We start from the raw sequence: 21,777 nt of genomic DNA, 5'->3' as shown, positions 1-21,777 counted from the left end.
CAGTTACTTCGATCAGGCGTTGCTATTTATTTCGAGGATTACGTGGCGCGGTTTGGAATTAGTGGAGGCTTCAGTTTGAAGTATGAGATTCGTGTAATATTTGACGAACGCGATTCTTTTTGAAGATGGTCAGTCGCAAATACAAGGAATATCAGCTTGCAGATATGGCGGTCAATTGGGTCACTGCTGACTAGAGATGAAGTCAGCAATGATCCAGTTGATCAACGATGAAATTAGCAATGACCCAGTTGATCAACGATGGAGTCAGTCGATCTGACAACGGTCCATATGAACTGACGTCACTGTCGAGCATATTTTAATTCCAAAACAGTATTAATGAAGTACTAAAAAATAAACAAAAAGATCATTCTTTTACACCAATAAGGACGTAGTACACATTTCTCTGTAGTATTCAAATTAGGTTTATTACCACTTCCGTAATTTGCGGTAGCTCTTTGAACTTGGCGCTGATTAGCTAAAAGGCTTTCAGAAGATACTGAGAAGTGTGAAGCTAAGTGCTGACTCCCACCATCGCGGTAATTATAAGGGTGGTTCAAATGAAACAGGAACTGCGTATATTTTACTTTACGTTGCGAAAGATTGTGCAAAATTGCCGTAGGTGTTTAAGACATTTGTCATACCACTACACAAGAAAATGTTCAAACACCCACTTCAATGGAAGTCCTGTCTAAGACCTGCAACAATTCTCCCATGATAAAAAACGGATTTTTTTAAAATTCTAATAATGATCTAACTGGTCTTTAACCACCCTTCCTACTTTTAAATCGTCGTTTGGAAACTTTCCCATTCACTTAAAAGAGGAAATAGAAGTAACTTTAATACTGATTCGGGCTAAAGTTCAGAACAGGGTCCACGAACGGTTGAAGTGAAGAACGTGATTGCTCCTCCCCATACACTTCAGGAAAATGTCACGTGATGAACAAAAAGGTAAAAATTATCGTAGAAGTATCTGGGCTGTGGAGTGAATGTCTGAGCACCTGCAACGAAATCTTCCCAGCCTTTGTACAGAAATTATTAACATCAGAGGATTTTCCGGGGTGGGTTGGCTGGACGATTCGATCCCCCTCGCTTATGTTACTAAATCCAGTATTAATACAAACATTCCCCATTTATCACAAAGTTGAATCGTTAAAAGCATGCATTTTTCCAAGCAGGTGTTCTCTATAAACAACTGGCCTTTGTATAAAAAAATAATAAAAAATACAGTTTCGTTTTTTTTACGGATTACGCTTTTGCGAGTTTTAATTTGTATTTATTTATTTATTTTTATTTTTTTCAAATTGAAAACATGTCATCAAACATTGCATATGTAAATCCTTATTACGCTTAAAGAAATTAATGGAGAAGAGGAACTCCTTGAGCCCTGTTTTCTTCTCGGAACACATCGAGTAATTAACTTGGAACAATGCACATTATGTTTATTCGATTCGTAACATCGCCTCTCATCTCCATCCCAAAGATTATTAGAGAACAACAACTCCTTAACAGATTTTTCACAACACTCCCCGAGTCGCCATACACACAAAGTGCTGTTGCTATGGAGACGTACAATGAAACATCCAAATATGTTAATATATGTTAATATCGCCTCAGTCTCTCTTATTAAAATGCTTTAAAAATTTCGGAGTGAAAAGTATTTAGAATGAGATCAAACTACAATAACAACTCGGAAAAAAAAGCGCAAATTAATCAGTATTGCTCCAGGAGATGGTGTGAGGGTAAATGAACTTCTTAAGATGCGTTTATTGATGTACATATTCAAGTTGAGTCTCTTCATACCATCTTTTATTTTGGCAAAGAAAGTTAGCTATTATTATCTTCATCCACAGCATCTTTATTACTGAACGCAGCAACTATTTTCGTTAATGGCAAAGTACTCTACCTGCAGGCCCACTTTCTTAACTTCTTAAAATTTGCTATATGATCAGAGCATGCGCTGTTTAGACGTTCAACATAAGACACGTGTAACTATCTTCGCTGCTGTTTATATGTCAAAAAGACGCTGTTTAAACTGAACAATAAAATAACTGCAGCCTTCTTCTCCATTGGAGACAACAGCGATGACCCAATATCCTGTCATAAAAGCTGTCACCGAAGTGGTAAAATTTTATGGATATTAATACATGAATAAAATTAGCACCACAGGTGGACTCCTTCGAGGGCTGGTTATGGCATTTTCCTACTCCAAGAACGACACCCATAAAACACTTCCTTGAAGAAGTAACAATTGAAGAAGAAAAAATCAAGAATTCGAATATAGAAGTACTCGTCAGAGGGCGCGAAAATACTCTGGTTGGGGGGAAGGAAGGTCCTCGGGTTTACTTACAGAAAGAGCAGATTTCATTATTATCACCAGGGCAACTAAAAAAAACTGAATACTCTAATACAACGCTATTCATAGGCCATCCTGTAGAGGGCGCAGCAACGGCCCACGAGGCACATCTTCAGGTGTCATTCACGGACCAAATAGAATTTATTGCAACGTTTCGTAGTAGTCCCAAGATGGTACCTTTTCTGAGCGCGTGTACTGTCAATCCAACCAGCACGTGACACTAACTTCAAGCGAAAACCCGCTATGCAAGATCCAGGGCGACAGTTTTATACGTGACACAAGTCTAAGGAAAGCAGGGTGGATATTTTTGTATCAACAAGGAGAAACCACCTTCCTTCTCCCCCCCCACGACCATCTTTCAACTCCCCTAATTTTTATTGAACATATAATGCGGTCCAGAGGGTTTCAGCGCTAGATGTAAAGTTAAAAATAGCGTGGTTTCTAATAAATCAAGCAAACAAATTACTGGTCTCTGGTGTACCTGTGATTAATAATCTAATGAACGATAAAAAAAAAGAAACTTTTAGGGTTATCTGTAGACCCGATGCCTTTCGGGCATATTCGTGTTTATCGTTTCTTACGGGACCTAACAGGGGGCTGATATTTAAGCACGTATATGCTGAAGGCTACAATTACCAGATCGACAATACTCTTCATAGGGTGGTTCTCGTGTGTCGATATTTTGTACAACGTGCTGCACGCGAAGCTGAAATGGTGACTTTCCAAATAATAAATCTAAGAGCGCACAAAAGTGGGATGTTTGGTTGCTAGGCGACGTAAAAGTACATTTCTGTTTCTGCGCGCTGAAGAGGACATTTTTTTGTGAGCTTTCCCATCTTTTATTTTGTTGGGGGAGGGACGAGTTGTTCGATTCATTCACGTACAAAGACATTTATACAAGGAAAAGTATTTTAGTACAAATATATTTCATGCTGCAGTCGCACTGTGAAAATTGTTTTACCAAACGATGTAAGGTATAATAAATTGAGTGGATGAATACGCCAGTAAATACGGTAACACGTTTAACAATTTTTCTACGCGTTATACCGCTGCTGTGATGTTTACCTTAGCAAGCGCATAATAACCACATTATTTTGGTTACTTTTCCCCAAACATAAACATCAAAAATCTTTGAGAATCACAATGATACAGTACTATCATCAATATTGACACAAGGGACATCAAAATAAAATAGTTTTACCCCACTGAGTTTTCCTTTAGTGCGTCTGTAAACATCCTACCTACAATCCCCCTTCCTTCTCCCCCCTCCCAACAGCTTCTCATATCTCCTACGAAATCCCCAAATGGACCAAGTATTCAAAAATGACAGCAGGCTATTGCTGTGTGTGAAGACATGAGGCTTTTCTTCGATATCGATAAACCAACACTTTTTATACGTTAGCTACACGACACGGAAGGGGGCATTGCGAGCTGTGTGCCCGAACTTTATCGTTACTATACCATCGATAGCTGAATAGAAAGGTCTGTATTGCTTATCCAAAAAAAGTCAGTTCATTCCTAACAGCATCATTCAGGTGGTGACCGCTAACACATTTTATGTCACATAAAGGTCTCGATGTCACTGTTCACAAGGTTACAAAAATAGCTTCTGGGTTGTATGACCAATAAAATGTATTCTTCCGCTTAAAATAATGTTATTTTAGTTAGGTGAAGTAAGATTCTTGGGGAGGGAAGGCATTTATACGATTTCTGGTGATATTTATTTACAAAACACCCTTTATTTATATACTATGTACACATATAAGTATCACAATACTTATTGTACTAAGTATCACAATACTTATTGTACTAGAAGCAGGGAAAATCTGAGAAACAGAAGAACCCGTTGGACTACTCCTGTCGCTCTGTTAGCTAATCATAAGAGTAATAAATGGGTCAGATATCAATTTGAAGCCCTCTTACGCGCAACTCCCTCCCTGATTCTTCAGGGGTAGGATGATTGCGCGCTTCTTAACGTATAATTACTGAACATTAATACAATTTACCCCCGAGGCAAGCCCCGAAGTATTCTGACTGTATCTGCTTCACATCAGCGCCATCTGTTGAAGTAATAATCGTCCTTAGCAACGTGGGTGTGAATTGTACATTTATTGCGATATTGTCAAGTCTTCAGCTGGTTCCCTAATGAGTTGGACTATTATTTAATCTTCTATAAACCAATTGACAGTTAGATAATTATCCTCGGGTTTCGCCCTCTAACTTGGCCGATGTTAAACAGAAAAAATATTTGGAACAACATGTGCCAGCCGTTGATGGAGAGCGTCCCCCCAAAGTGAAAAATGTCCGTTTAGGGGAAAGAAAAAAAGGGAGAATTACTTAAAGGCAAACGGGGAAGAAGAGGGACCAAATGGGAGGGGAGGGTTGAGGCAAAACAAGAGTGATTGTCGATGTCACCAACTGTTGTGGGTGGTCCTTGGCATGTTAGGTGGTCCTCTTAATCCCGACAGTGCCTGGGTCTTATGGCAATTACATACAGTTGTTACGGTGGGTAGCGAAGCATAACGGCAAACACGCGCGATTAGTGTTTGCTATTAATTACGTAGAATGCAAAAGACCAGTGAAAACACGGAGGGGGTGAGCAAGGTGCGAGATTGCCGAGAAAATTTCTTAACTTTGGTGCTACATTAAGATGCTATCTGAGACGACTGCGGGAGGGGCTGTTTATGTCTGTGAAATCTTAAATTGCGGCGAAACCGTCCATGCGTTTGTGGTCATTACGTCTAAGGAATGCAGGGATTCCTCCTGCCTTCTTAGCCTAACGAGCGTGATGTTTATTTCTACTCTGACCCGCTAGTGGAGGAGGAGAAAGATTGCGAGCGAACTCGAAATGGTGTCTTTTACATACGAAGCGTCACAGTTCACTTTGGTGCACAAAAACAGGACGTTCATCTTCGACTTTGCACAAAGCGAAGTCGAAGATGAACTTTCCGAATGCTTTGTATCTTATGTAGCATTTTAAAATTACCTCATTTGCATAAGATGATCCCGAAAGGCTCTCCATCACAGGTATCTATAGAAAAAACTTGCTCAAAATCTAAATGATCCTTGGAGCCTAATCCAATTATCTCTTCACTACAGAGATTTATTCTTTCCATCAATATTACGAAAGAATAAACCAAAAAAAAAAAGGTGTCTATCACTTGCTCGTATATCATACATACGACATGGGGGTTTCACGTAAATTTATGCCTCTTCTCCCCCTGCGTAGTGCGTTCGTTTTCGCCATGGCTTGAATCTCGAAAGAACTGCTCCATCATCAACAGCTGTACGTCACCATGCGTAGGAAATGGGAAAGATATATGGATGTTTTAACTCATATTTCTAGCCTTCGGGGACGCTAAACTTTGTTACTAGGGTATGAAACTATCGTGTGTAAGGGAGGCTTAGAGAAGGAAATGCGACACCTCGCCGGACATACATTGGGCTAATTATGTCTTGTTTGTTATCCCAGCTGTGCCTTTTGCTCTAGAGGAAATGGCCAAGAAAAGCACCTGAGTTCATGAATAATGCATTTTGGAAGCGATACGCTGTCACTAATGGATGAGTTTGTTTTTTTTTTAACTTGCTTTTTATATTCCCACCTTTATTAAGGTCGCAAGTTACGTGAATATATCAGAGGGAGCAAGGTTCTTGTGTACTTAAGTGGGCAACATTATATAAAGCCTTTAGCGTTCAGCATCGAGGAAAAACTAAGCTTAAACATTGGTTACTTTGCCGCTCACATTAATGTGTGAGCAAACAGTGATACTTCCAAGGTAAAACCACCCCTTTTAAAAGGGTAATGTTTCCTTCTTAGATCTATGTACTGTATTTAGCTACTTAAAAGTCGATTTAGTATTAGTAAGACCAAATGGTGCAAAGAACGGACTTTTTCTGCACCAAAAACAAATAATAAAATAAAATAATAGTAAAGATAAACTAATAAAGGAATATTCATACTTTTTCAATTCCCACCAGGCAACCATCGAAGTTCTCTTTGAACGCAAAGCGGAATTGGATTAAGTTCAAATTGGAATAAGTTTAAAGCAACTTATTCCAGTGTGAGGCCATAGCCGAATGGTCAGGTACGAGGGTACGTAAGTACACCTGCTTTGAGTGACCGAGATTCACGCTTCAATCTTCTAAATACGGCTGTTTCTTGTATTCTCTCTATCTTGTGAACTCCTCTGGCCACTTGGTCGCCCCGGAGTATAAACAGAAAATTTATTTATTCTTGAGAGACAACTTAATCCAGTGTTTGACTGACAGCCCGTTGTGCATAGATAAATTCATGAGCGCCAGTCTTCTGTTATTGAATGGGATTTTATATCTATGTACTCTGGTTCGTATTTCACCCACGAGGGAGATCAGATCATCTTGAGATGTCTGGTTGTCAAACTTTGCAGTCCAACACCTAGGCCGTCCTTGCTTGCATCGATTTGCATTCATCATTAATATGATCGCCCTTCTCCTTTGAACCCTCTCCAGAAGTTCGGTCCCCCCCTCTGAGATGCGGTTTCCCTACTAGCAAAATGGTCCTATAAATCATTGACAGAACGCCATACGCTTTCTAGTCCCTGTTCACACTACATGAAAAATGTAGTGTCAGAGTGAATCGTAACACCTACGTTTTTCGTCTTAAACTGCTTTTAGCTTCTCCTCTTCCCCAAATAGCCTACACGTGACTCCAGTTTATGTTCTCCAAAATTCATACGATTTAATGCTTCAAACCTTACGTTTTGAAGCATTAAACTTTAGTTGCATTTTTCGAAACATATTCAGCTGATCGGTTTTATTGAAGCCACACGGTCTGGCTCCAATTATTGGCAATTTTTCCCACCTTCAAATCATCAGCAAATTTTAATAATTTCTCATGGAATTCCCTCATATCATGGATGCCCTCAATGTTATTTATGAAAATTAGAAACAGGCGAAGACCCAACAACCATTACACTGTGCATCCTGAAGATGACCATTTATGTTATCCATGTGTCTCCTATCTTTTAACTTTTTTTTTTTTTGGTAGTTGTTGGCGCATAGGCTTCTGTGGCCATAATGCACCTCCCAAGGTTTTTTTGCAGTACTTTGATCCAAGCCCGAGGCGGGAATCGAACCCGCGACCTTTGGATCTTTTAACTAACCTACGATTCAGCATAGGTTCTTACCAATAACATTCTATGCTGGATCGCAGGTTCATCCAGTTTGCATTCAACTGTTTAATGACTACATCATAACTTACCAGACGGGTTAGGATAACCTCCACTTAACGAACCCATGCTGAAATCTATTCCAGATATTCTTGTCAAGATTGTTCTGAATTGCATCCTTAAAGACTATGGTCTTTACTACCACTGAAGTCAAACTCATTGTCCTCTAGGTGCCCAAATCCTCTTTAGCCAATTCCCACTACTTTTGTAGAGTAAGGAAGCATTAGCAGTTCACCAGTCCAATGAGTTGAACTTCTCTGATAGCGAAGACCATGGTGTCTTTGTCCATTTTCTTCGCTACTGTTATAGACTGAGCATATTGAGCATATAATAGCTCTTATTGCAATAAGTTATAGACTGAGTACGTGGACCGTTTCCATATAATGTATTTTCGTCCACGTATTCAGTCTATAACAGGTAGGTAAATTCGTCCATAAGGAGACAATTGTATCCACTCAACCTGCCTAAACAGATAGATCTTTTTCATACTCCTCAGAGTCATCTGGCCTATAACACACTCTCACCTTCATCTTTCCTTTATTTCAACCCCGCACTGATTTAACATCCACGTTACCTTGATATCACTAGAGGAACATTCTTTTCTTCAGGCAGTTTTCAATCAGAATCATCACTTCCCTAAATCAAGCTTCATACGCTTTACCCATGTTCGATGTTGATTATGGCGAGGTTTTTTGCTCTCGCTAAACATTCCCTGGAGCTAAGGCTTGGGCTTTTGTTCAACTTCGAAACAAATACCGTTATCCATAGTACCATCTATGTTGCTAATCTTTTTAATTTGTTTGGCAACACTAGAATACATTTCTGGTGTTGTTTCTATACAGATAAATATCATCAGCTTCAAACCATTCCGCGCATGTATTACCATGCACCCACTAGAACCATTACGAGCAGATAAACTATTTGAAACATCGTCAATTTTTGCATCGGTAGACATACTCTTGTTCTGTGCCATCTAGTCTTTCTTGCATGTTCCCCAAATTCCCTCCTTTATAAAAGGAGTTCCCAGTTAATACTATTTCCTCTGGAACAAAAGCATTCTGTACCGGTTGATCCGTTTCTGAGCTGGATTCGGAAGCCCCCACAGACATAGCATTAAACAATTGAGTCCTACATTGAATTCTGCAGGGCATCAACTCGCTTCTTCAGAGACTCAATCATGCCTAACAGTATGTTGATTTTTGATCGTGTGATTTAGATATGATTTATTGCCGATTTCTCCCATTCAAGCAAGAGTTTAAAATGATTTCTAACAGAAATGCAAACATATTTAAATAAATGTTATGTTTATACTTCATCACGAACATTAAGCCAGTGGAATTTACAATTAATCATTTTGACAATGAATGAAATCGTTAAATCATATTTAGCATCCATGTGAACTTGAAATTTCAGGGATCGGTACACAAAGAAGAACATTGTCCTTTTCACAAGGTTCGTTTTAATATTTTCTATAATTTTCACAGTTGAATCAAGTTTAGAAATGAGCGGATTAAACACTTCTATCGACATCAAGTATGCATCAGGTCTTTCCTTCAACTTGTTCTAGTTTAGCCAACCGGTTCAACAAGTCGTTTTTCAAAGGCATGGAACCACTACTCGTGTAGCTGAATTTTCAACAAAAAAGTGGTAATTAAATAGTCCTAGTTAAAAGCCGTACCCTTTCTTTGCTAAAAAGTTGATTAACCAATCGCTACAATAACTTTATTTCCATCCATTATATTTAAGAGCAATAAGAACATCGAAATTTGAAATGTTCTCAGACAGACTAGCAGACGAGATGGTTATAAGACGTATCATCAGCACTGCTGTTATGGTGAAAACAATCATGGTTTAGCAAACTCTCCTACCGCGGTCAGGTATACATAGGATAAAAACAAATAAAAAAGCCTCCTCAGCTGCAGCCTCCTTTCCCCTGGAGCCCGGAAGGTAGTGAAACCAGCCAGGCGTGTTCAACAGTAGGTCAAAAGCTGTCTGGGAGCTCACAGAACCAGAAACATACACTCAAGCAAGAAAGAAAGGCGGTAAACCCATCATTACTCAGACAGAGAAGAAGAAGAGATATATCTTGGGAAGTATCTCCGCTTTTAATGCATTTTGGACCCTTGGGAAGATAACAACATACTTTAATGGACTTCACGAGTTTAATACGAGTCCAATTATTATAACCATCCGGAGCAGTTTCGTAAAACTGCTGAACGTTGGGTTCATTTCGTAGTTCATGTTACATCCGGTAGGAAAAAACAACCGACATTCGTTTTTTTAGAAAAAACAGCAAGCTCTTGTCTTTTTTAACAATGGATATTTGCCATGATTAGTAGCAGACATTGAAAAAAGGTGTTTAAGTTTTTAGAATACTGCTCTTGCTATGACTAAGCGCAGACTATGATAAAACTATTGTCCACTTATCAACAACACTTTCAATTCCTAACACGACTGTTTGTAGATGAATTAGATTAAAAATGTACTCGTCTATCTCCTTCTGCAAGGTGTTTGCCAACAAATAAACAAAGGATGATGGAATGAATTCTTGGAGAGTGGTTCTTTGCCATAAACACTCCAGACAGGTTTTAATTGGTTTTGTTTACCACAGATTCTAGGACGGAGTTCTGGCTCAGGTTTCTTTACATACGGGTAGGGGTGGGAAGAGAGATTCTAACAAGGCACTGAAACGCAAATGTTATCCATTTGTAGAATACCTAGCGAGCCTTTGTAAACAGGGAGTGAGCCAGTCTGGGAAAACGACTGTCACGTGACCACACAAGTCTTGCTGTAGGCTTAACTCGCTGCGATAACTCTTGCAGATAGTATCTGTGAGTGATGTTTATTTTGTGAGAGATGGTGACCGAGTGTTCAAGGACAGATGTTTCGGGCAGTTGAAGGTCTGTGACAGACACAGAAGAAAGATATAACCCTTTCACGCAACTCAATCATTTCCGTGGGTCCTGCGCACTGAGTAATGTTTGCAATGCAAGCGTTTAGTTACACTGAGGTGGGTGGGAAGACAAGCATCAGTGTGTGTGTTCCTCAGTAGGTGGATGACAGCTGGAGATACTTCGTCATTATTTCCGACTCTTGACCTTGCGTCTCCAGCCAGGATGATAATTACATAAAGAAAAGGGTTTAAGGAATCATTAGGTTTCTCTACGGGTGTTATAACAGCTGAAAATCGCAATTAAAAAAAATATAAAAAAGTCAGTTTTAAAGAATGCTAGCAGCAGTCATACTTGCAAGGGAAAAAAAAGAGTTATCTTTCTCTGGCAATATGAACTGAACTATTCTTTTTCTCTCTAATTTTTGATTACGAAGTTAGTGTTCTAATGTCCATTATCGAGATAAATAATAACTATCTGCATTGACCATCAGCGAAAATGATTTTAAGACTTTTCCAGCTTGTGAAAATCCAACGATGCAACGTTTCTTAATTTCTTTCTCAGATCATCAGGTGCAAGAGTGGTGAGAAGTTCGCAACAAAGAATGTTCATTTTCAAAAGTTAAATTCGAAATCGGAATTATGGTTAATGGTCTTGAAACCACCAACGAAGAATGTGTACAGAAATATGGCATCGAATGTATTCCTGCTGATCGTTCTAGTGAACTGATAGTGGAAAACCTAGCAAGTCCATTATGCATCTTAAAGAGAAAAAAAACACGTGATCACAACCACCATAAAGCTTGTCAGGTGACTTTCCATATGTTTGTGAAGGTGGTATATAACTTGCTGCTTAAATCCCGGTTTAGATTTACTGATCGTGACTAGGGGCGGCAGGATTTTCATTACCCCTCGAAAAATCGTCCCGTAATCTTACGGTTGTCCACAGCAGGAAGCCAGATAGTTTCCCTGAACTGATAGTAGGAGACTTAGGAAGCCCAATATGGAGATCATACGGTCTGGACCTCTTTACCAATCTAGGTGACACCCAGGCTACCCTCTCGACTGACGAAGGGAATGACCAAATGAAAACTGTAGGAGCACGTCAGCTGAAGATTATTATTCAAGATTACTTTTGTGTATAAGTACCTTATTATTCAATAAATATTTATTATAATTTTTTTCTGATGGCCTTCCTTACCAATTTTTCAACTAATTATGAAGTTTTTTCTAGGCTGGTACTCCTCACTTCCTCTGTTTATTCTGTGTTGGGGGATTTGCGTTCAGAAAAAGAGTGCTAATTTTAAGAAGTTCCGTTATCTTATAATCGAATTTAAATTTATCGACATATAAGGGTGGGAACTAAGCAAAATTACTCAATTCAGCGGGAACTTGCGAAATATCTAATCTCTTATCTAATGCCTTCACAAAATCAGCTCACTTTACGTCTAATACCCCACCCCCCTTCCGCTGCAAATAACGCAAGCCTAGCTCCTTTAAGTTTTCTAGATAACCGCTTGTAATTTACGTGACCAGTCCTGTATATCAGGATAATGTCAGCTTTCTAGCCAGTACCGTATTTATCGCTTCATTATCATCAACTTTAGTAATGTTTTAGACTAAGAAACTTATTAAGTCTTCTTTTCGCTGTCGCTTATCCTCTGTCACGTTCACCCGGTTATTCTCTCTGCGTACTTTCTGTCAGTCTTGCTACGTCTCGTAACAAGAAAGTGTAAGACTTCCTTGTTACGTGCTAAGGAGGCCAAAAGCCTATCAACCACAATGTTTAAACCCTTAAGTCAATAAAAAGAAAGGTTAATGGTCTTGAATTAGCTAACTCCATGACTCAGAGAGAGCGAGAGATAGAATAAAAAGTGTCAGATGATTTCTTAACAGTTCAGGTAGTGGAGGCCCTTTAAAAGAGTTTTGAACTTGGTCAATATGATCCTCAAACTAGTGCATCTAACACGATACTGACTTCTCTTCCATCAACTTCTGTAATGGACGTTAATGGAATCCTCACCTCTACAAAGGAAATCACTCGATTTATTTCTCCTTGGCTTCAATCAAACGGAGTGGGTGTGTTCGAATAATTTTCAGCACGAGGCTCCCGTAGTCTGGAACAGTACGCTCGTTTGTGGCTCCCTCTAGTGAAAAACGTTAATAATAACAACTGAGTTTTGTTTTTTCCTTGGTTCTTTCAACACTTCAAGGGTCAGCCAGCTTTACAACCCCTCCTATAACAGCGAGATCAAAGAAAACCGGCATTAGTGACCGCAGAAACTGATCCCCCTTAGATTTTCTTTGGTCCCCTACAAAGTCGGTTTCCTTTAAAGAATGCGGAACTTTTTTTTTCCCCCATGTCTGTGCGTCTGTCTCTCCTGCTTCGACTCTTATCGGAGGAGAAAGTCCTAACTGTTGTCCTTTCTGCTTAATAAGGATCTATTTTCACAAATTCGGCTATCACAGACATCCATAAATGTCACCGCTTTTGCCGATAAATCATTCTTTTTCACCCACTTTCATCCCTCAAGGGATAGATAAACGATACTATATACGCGAGACAGAATTACAGCCGCATTATGAGTTTCTTTGGTATTTTTCTTATCGAAAATTGCTACATAAATTGCCATGGCCCCACACTGAAAACAGATACCAACTTCATTCCCCCTTCTTGTTAGATTCAATCTCCCTGTAATTTTGATTTTTATCAGGAGACTAAATATTTTATTTCGTTTAGTCCTCTTCATAATATAATATTTTGACAAAAATTATATGGAAGCCACTGTAGATGGAGATTGTCGTCGATGCACTTCGAAATATAAGTGAAACTGTAATTAGTTGATTCCCAGCAAGCATGAAGTGGGGCAAAAATGCTACATAATAAGCACCCCATGAGATGTGCGTGGCATTCGGAAGATGGTGAGGAAATGCACAGCCGAAAATCATATTTAAATCGGATGATGGTTACTCGATGATGCACTTCTTGAGGAACAAACGGTCCGCCATCCATGGCCACGAATTGAAGATCGCCATTGGGGCGGATTCCAGCAAAACCTGCCAATTGGTTGCAGAAAGGTTCATTATGAATAACGAAACCGCTCATTTGCATTTGTATCGATCATGACAGATGTAAAAACTGAGCAAACAGGCTTCCCCAAAGACTCAAACTCTTAGTTTGTTTGCCTTTCAGTCACACTAACGAGCCATTTTAGATCGGTTGTTGACGTGGGCGAAAAATGGCTTATGACAACAACAACAAACGATCATCATTGGTTATTAATATTAAATTCGTTTATTATTCTAACAAATGTTTGCTTTCACCCCTTTTATACAACCGACTGACTAGATGAGTCCACTGTACAAAAAGGCAAGAATGGCAATTATTTACAAAATTACAAGAGGCAGTTATTTACAGTATCATACAAAAGTAAAGGTTCAACAGTGATTTTATGTTGCACTTTCACTTGGTACAGGATATTTCCGATGAGTTTCATCAGGGGTGCTCCCGTCCTATAGTTGAAGTAAGCTATGGGCTTCAAGAGAGGCTCTTCACTCTGTTGCTTGCTTTCAGAGTATTTCACAGTCTTTTGTCAATGAATTAGAAAGGTTGACTGCGTTGTTTGGAAAAATTCTTTTAACAGGAGAAGATGAACAGTATAGAATGTAACAGTAGGGGTCCTTAGGGGTTGCCATTACCGCGTCCAGCACATGGAGTAGAGATAAATCCTTGAATGCTGGGCGTGTCAATTACACCAGTAAACATCTGAGAAAGAAGAATATTACTATTCTGGATGCTCTGTGAACCCGTGCCGCAGACATCGAAGTCTCCCCCCCCACTTCGCCAACAGAAGATTTTGTTGTCCGGTGCTAGCAGCTGGTACCGTTCATTAAGAACTCTTTTCCGAAAAAAAAAATTTTCCCATTTTCAACGTGTTTTAATTCCATTCTAAAAACCCACACTTTTTCTCCTAGACCATTTCTAAAAATAAATTGAAATATCAGGTCCTATTCTGATGATCTTAAATTCTTCATTATTTCAAAAGACCCAAACAGATTCATACAAAGAATAATGAAACCTATAGACAGATTCATCAGCTAATTTACTAATTGACGTACAGCTAGTTGTACTCCAACTATTCAACCAAATCAGCCCACATAACAGTCACGAGGAGGAAGTTCAGAATGACATCCAAGGTATTCTTAATGTTGAAATAATTCGGAAAGTCTCATCCCATACAGACCTAAAGCCAATGTGGAATGAAGACCTGAATTTAAAAGTATACCTTCAAACGTCCGATAAGATTTTATGATGTATTCTGGGCTATTCGACACCAACTTGTAGGTTGTCACAATATAATATTAGATTGATCGGTTAATACTTTGGGAGATGTCTCACACCAATGCCTTTACATACCTACGACATCTGGTCCTCTACACCTGCCTCTCATCTTAACAAATTTCTAACGATAGATTATCAGTTAGATTCTGTGGTGAATGGATCTATTGTTCATTTTAGTTTAGGCATAACTCCTTGTTCTCAAAAAAAGCCTGATTATACGCCTAAGCTGCTAACTCGCTGGACTGATACTCCCCATTTGTGGAAGACATCTCCCGGAAACAGAAACCAGCAACTCCCACTGAGGATGGTACTCGTCAACCTGGATTCATTAAAAGGGATGTTCCCAAAGGAACACCACCAGCATTTCAAACCATGTGCATTGATCCAAATAAGTATTTAATATCATTAATGTTTTAAGAATTGCTGTAAATAAAGTATTTGTAGACTCTCTAGCCGTACAGGAGATGAATCTATCGTGAATAAACAGAAAAACTAAGTAAGAATAATATACAGTATAAATAGCTTCGTCCATCTACTCCCTTACAGAACTCTAACGATGTATAAATTGTGGTGCTTATGTTTTAAAAACTATCCGTTTTGTTTAATATACACTGTCATCAAAGGTATTGGGTTCGTCTAATGCCCATGCCCTACCATACCAAAGTATTGATTATGGTAGTAGGGAACGGGCATTAAACGAACTACAAAATGCACCTCGTTCAGTTTCAAGCGAAATGCCACGTGGACAAGACAACATAGAACGATTATGTTCCCCACAGTTGAATTAATAAAACAATTAATTTAAGAATATTCCAACCTTTGATTTGATCTGGTCTCGAGGCAGGACTAGAGCTAACCTTGCACCTGATGTGACGAATATTTTTCTTTACTTCATTTCCAGTACTTTTAGATATTATGGACCACACATATGGAAGTATGACAACACTTTCTTTTCTTTTAGAGCTGGAAGACGTGAGGAAAGCCAACGAGCATTTCCTACGTATAAGGTCAAAGGGCAAATGCAAAGTTCCACGTGGCAAGGTGGTACGAGTGAAGGATTATTACCCTGATCCCGCCAAAGAATACCTCCCTCGATGTACCATACTGCACCGCTGTGAAAATGGTAGCGGGTGTTGCGACAACGATGGTTTTGAGTGTGTCCCCCGGGCGGTTCAAGAAGTAACCCTCTATTTCTACGTAAGTACTTTTGTTATTGTAGTTACAAAAAAAAAGAAGAAGAAATTACAAAAACCACCCGCAGCCTGGGTGGTGCATTTTTATCCCACCCTCTTTTGTTGCAGGATAAAATATTCGCGTACCCAATAACCTCTGCAGTTCAGGAGAGGACACCTAAAATTACTGTACTTAATTTGACATAGTTTTGACATTTGTTATTGCGGTTTTTGAATGTAGAAATAACTACACACCCATCTGCTCATTAGTATACTTATTTCTTTCAAAAACCCTTCTTTTAAAGATTCGACAAAAGATAAAAACTGGAAGAGCCATTTTTTAAAACAAAAATGTAAATTATTTTGATGACTAGTATTGTCTTATTATTCAGCTTCAAATTTTATAATACATACAGTAGTTTTTCAAAATATTGAAATTTTTTTCTCACAAGTGCTAGTAAGAAGAAAGTGTTGGTTACAAGTGGAAGACTTAAGATATCGGCATAGAATGTAAACTGGAGATTTAAATGTCCGTCTTCTGGTCGAAAATCTTGTCTTTGTTTTATAATGATGAACTAGGGGGCTTCTCCCCCTACTCGCTTACCCCCGCACGCTTTTTACGTATATGTAGAGGTAGGACGGAGTAAGTCAAATCTTTTCTACGTAAAAAGGACATCTGTCGAAACGCACTAATCGATATCTAATCTAATATATAAAAGAAAATATAACGTGTAAGAAAAAACTATAAAAAGTAAAATTGTGTGAATGTTGAATGAATTAAATTTGTTATTAATTGCATGTTCTATCTTAGACTCTTCACTGGACAGACTGATGGCTATGCTGGCCCTCAGAGGCCTCATGGTTATCCAAGCTGACACCATGCTGTAGCTTTTCCTAGCTTAGCTGGCATGGTGTGGGATGCTGACACTGGCCATTAGGGTAACCCCAGTCTAGTGTGGGACAGAGCTGTAAAAAGCACGCCCACCATAGGAATCTCTTTCCTTATGTTCTTTTCCTACCACCTGAGGTGGTCGAGTCTCCTTCTCCCAATCCCATTCCCACCCTGGATGGTCCCTACCCCTCTTTTGCATGGTGGCTCAACCAATCACCCACTTTCAACTCTCTGGACCAGGATGGGCGTCCTGTACCAGGGGTCCCCTTACTGTCTCCCCTTTCAAATCAGGCAAGTGCCTCAACTATTTTCCCCCTCTGTTCTCTGCTCCTTTTTCCCACCCTTGTCTTATTTCCTAATTATCCCCTTTCCAATAAAATTTCTTCTCTTTTGGGGGGGGGTCTCCTTGGATGCCTAGGCTACACCAGGATTCACCCCACCAGAGCTTTCTTCTCTCCTAATGTGTCCTGGCCTGCCTCCACCGAGGCAGTGATGGTAACTGGGGTATTGGTGGCTCTCCACAGGCCACCAGGCTAAGTGGCTAGAGGAACAACAACCCACACTGTTTCACAAAACACATTAACACACACCCTGGCCTTATGCAGAGTATTGAATTCTACATGGAGTAAAAACGCAGAGTTGGGGGATCCTGGTGTCGCCAGACAAAAAACACTTATGTCTCTATTATCGATATCTAATCAGGAAATGACCTATATAATTATTTACCAGTGCATTTGTAATGCGCGGCATTCTCAAGGTCGAATAAATATCACTATGTAGTTATTTACCTTTTTTTTTGCGCAGGTTTAAATTTACCTAATTTAAACCTGCATTTAATTAGGTCACTTAGGAAAAGGCCTTTTGCTTCGGGTTTCAGAATGCGTGAGGAATATTTGTTGTATCCCAAAGAGCAGGACTTAAGTATTTCTCTGAAATATTTAAAAACTATACAAATATTTAAAATATTTACAAAATACTAAATTACTGTATTTACAAATATACAAATTCATAAATATACAAAAAACTTTTTACAATGTAACATCAAATGTTAGACAGGGAAGCACGTGCACGAGATTGGTGAACGTAATGGAGGCAGTTGTCAATAATTAATTCCATTTGTAGTGAGGTAATTGCCTCGCCCTCTTCTCCCATTGGCTCGAATAAATATCACTAGGAGGAAAACCTTTTTTAATGTAAACAGAGATTTAAAAAAAAAACTGTTTACAAAAACATCCGTACTATGCACAACAGAGCAATCAGTCCGAAAAAATATAGTACTCCCCGCATTACGTTATTTCGCTTAACGATGTTTCGCCATTAATTTATGAAATTAACGTATTAAAATTACTGAATAGTCTTAATAGGGGGGAATCACAGTCTACGATAAATTCGAATAATTCGTACGCTTTACTCTCTTCAGTTTTCGATTATGGAGTCTTTCTGCGACCGCTAAGATGTAGGCCGAGTCTTCAGCTTATTAGGCGCGTTAGCATATATGTAAATATCTTCATGTCCGTACGTTCGTTCGCATGCAATAACTCTACTCTCAGTGCATGGATTTTCATGAACTTTTATATTTGAATTTTCTTTTTAACTACTGAGCTGAAATAAAAATTAACTCCTCTAATTCTACGGTACTGAACAATAAATTGAGTTGCCAGTCCCAAATCCTCTCAAATTTGGTACAAGCTTTGCGCGCTAATTAATTACACATATGTGCAGCACTATGATTAAATATGGAAATTCTCAGTGCCCCTCAACAACGAAATTCTTAATGAAGATAAATAAATATGAATTCACAGCAGTGACGTAATTTGAAATATGATTTAGGATGATAATAAGCAAGAGTCCATGCATGCCAATTCTTACTTCCTTCTCCAAGCCATTTAAAGAAAAGGACAGAACGTTTAGCGGACTCATTCGCATATCAACATTCAGACCTTACTCAATTCCCAAGGGCTAGTAACAGAAGAGTCAAGCCAGCTGGGTGTTGCTACAAGATTACTTTATCCCACCCGTGTTTTTTAAGTGACCCGACCTTGGAACTTCCTGAAAAATCCCTCCTTACCTGCTTTATTCCAATAGAAGGTGTGTCCGCGGTACTTTTTAATTTCGGCGTATACATCCCTCCCTTCCGTGTAGGTAATCAGGTTGAGTGTGTCAATAGTAACAGACCAAATAAAGTTTTGTGGGTCGCCACTTGCTAAAGAAATAATTGGAGCTTAAGACATGGAATCTTAAAGAAAAAAAAAACCTCAACTTTCTTAATAAAGTCCTTAGGCTTATTAATTAAGAAATGCATTTGAATTCGACCCCATTGTTGGGTTAATTCTCTCGAGATGGTTGTACAAGATAAGTAATACTTTTTTTCCCCTGCTGTTACAAGTCCCGAGGGAGTAAGAAAAATGAATAAACCTCTTTATCTTAATACACAACTCAAGTGATTGATGTCACAAGAGTCTGCATAAAGATAAAGCACGCAGCGAGTTCCCCCTCCCCTTTTTTTTAACCGTTTCTTTGTGTAGTAATGAAGATATCATTGTAGGTCGCTTATTTAATGGCAGACAACAGCTACTCATGATGAATTTCTTTCCGAAATTACTTTTGATAAGTAACAGGAATATTATTCATTCTGATAAACAAAAAAAAAGGGAAATATAATGGTTAGGCTTAAGTGGAATTCTGTACACTTGGTTCGCTTGTTATCTTTCCAATCATAACAGTTGGGTTATAAATCCTGCTACCTGCCTGTAAATGATTCTTTTTGTTGAGATAAAAGAAGAGGAAGATCTTTTGTTCGGAGAGTATTTTATTTCTAAATGAAGCTACATCGAAAATTAAAAAATCTTTTGGGTAATGATGGCGGCTTTTGAAAGCTCAATTTGTTAACCACCGATGGCACATTAGCAGAATTCTCCAAGGAATGATTTTGTCCATTTCCATATCGGATTTAGTTCCATTAATTCAAATTTCAGACGTGAACAACACAGCATCGCTGCAGAATTTTAAATTACCAAGAAAACGTTCTTGGGTTATCAAATACTAATCGATCCATGTAGATAATCTACAACTATCCGAATGTTTATTTTCCTTATTGCAGTTAGTCGCAATCAGAGAAGAATCGTTTCTATTTTAGCCACAGTTAAATCCAAACTTACCTCGCTGAGTTAAAATCTTCAACGATTCTTCTAATATGGAGACTTTTAAATACTGATATCTCGTCCATCAGGGGAAACTCTTTCCCAGGGTCAATATTTCTGATACACCCTTAGGAATCGACAATGACTTTTTATAAATTTACCTTCAAAGAGGAGATGGGCCTCTCCGAAACTACATTTTCCCCCAAATCAAAGGACAACACTGATTTTATTAAGGGTTACAAAACCTGCATAATGGGAGAAAATTAATAACTCTCTGGGCCTCTCCTGGCTGTAATTACAGCGTGTAATCTGTAATTACACCAGATGGACGACCGACCGATTATATCTGTGGCAGGTGGGACTGTTTGCCATTCCTCACATAATGCATCACCAGGTTGTTTCAAATGTCGAGGCCGAACAGATGTGGCTTCCAACATGGCGTCCCAGTGAATCACTAATGGACTAATGGTTAACAGGTTAACAACTGGCCTTGAGGTTAACAGATGAGCTCTACAAATAGCGGGTTCGAACCAGAACTGAACCGTAAATAGGCTGCAATAACCCGCTGATTTCTTCTTATCAGTTGGTCCAAATCGTACTTGAATCCTACAGTTCTTCTTCCCAATAAGGAAGAAAGGCTGAACTCTAATCCTAAACTAGATGAAATTCGCACAAAAGGATGAGTGAACTGTTAATTCCCGCTTTCAAAAAAACAGAAAACCTTAAACATACTACTGCTCTTCAATCACTTCATTACTCGCCTGTGTATTCATCCGCGAACTGAATACTTCTACTCTTTATGCATTTGATTTCGACAATTTTCAGAACAGTGAGCCTTGAACTGCACATTTGCGTGTAAAGCAGAACTGCTTCTCTTACTCCAACAAGACATCGACAGTGTTAAAATATTTAATCTTCCCGATTTCATTTTCTCCGAGGGATTCGACCATTCTTAAGTTACCACGGAAAATTCGCGATTATTCCGCTTAACTTCGGGACTTATCTTCCTCGACAAGCGTGTTTTCACTAAACTTTTTTTCCCAGACAAGCTCTGTTAGTACGAGCCGACAATAAGAAGCCCGAGTAGCAATTTCTTTTGCTTGAATTATTCATAAACAGATAATCCTGGCAGGTACGTTGCAACATTCCCTGGGTTTATATTATTCAACTGTTCGTCAGTAAGACATTCGGAATTGGCTCAGTCTGAAAGCAGGCGGAGGGTTTCCTCTAAGAAAAGGGGACAAACGGCAAGAGGCCTTTCTTAATACCATCCTTAAGAAGAGAGCGGGAAGCTCGAGAAATGGGACTTCTGCTTCTTCGGTGTTTCGAGTATCTCGTCACTGGCTAACGCACGCGATCATTTGGACAATGATTTCCCTTTTGGAGGAGAAGACAACTTTCATATATTTTTCGGCTTCTTCAAATATTTAAAGTGCTGAGAAGAAATCGGGGCGCTTCATGTAAATCACTATAAGACGTTTTCCCTCAAGATACGGTTATAGTGCGGGGAGAAGACCGGTAATCGGTATTGTAACGGAGCCAATAAAGACAGATCGAAGGAAACAGAGAAGATGCTCTTGCCATGTCTTCTGAGCAAAGGAAAAATATGATTCTGTACTTTTCATATTGCTTCCATCTTTCGATTGCTACATCAGTAACATAATGCTAGAATGTTGACTAGAAAATACTTCTCTCTGAAGTCTGTTCATCCGTTTAATCTGTTCTTTCTTCTGTCTATCCAGTTCCTCCTCCTTAGTTGGTTGCTCTCTCCCTCTTGCCTT

At 39.0% G+C, this 21,777-nt stretch overlaps 1 protein-coding gene across 1 annotated transcript in view; it reads left to right on the top strand.

Moving 5' to 3' along the window:
• Positions 1-21,777, top strand: part of LOC150078093 (uncharacterized) — a 101,725-nt gene that overhangs the window by 54,755 nt on the left and 25,193 nt on the right. Inside the window, exon 3 of the mRNA XM_090384768.1 lies at positions 15,754-15,989. Within this exon, the coding sequence (XP_090240894.1) occupies positions 15,754-15,989 (236 nt within the window). The remainder of the gene's footprint in view (positions 1-15,753; positions 15,990-21,777) is intronic.

The sequence above is a fragment of the Mastigoproctus giganteus genome, chromosome 11 (genome assembly GCF_048544385.1).
Source record: "Mastigoproctus giganteus isolate SK-2022 chromosome 11, ASM4854438v1, whole genome shotgun sequence".
Taxonomy (NCBI): domain Eukaryota; kingdom Metazoa; phylum Arthropoda; class Arachnida; order Uropygi; family Thelyphonidae; genus Mastigoproctus; species Mastigoproctus giganteus.
Note: the sequence above shows the minus strand (reverse complement) of the source record. Positions and strands in the feature narration are given on the sequence as shown.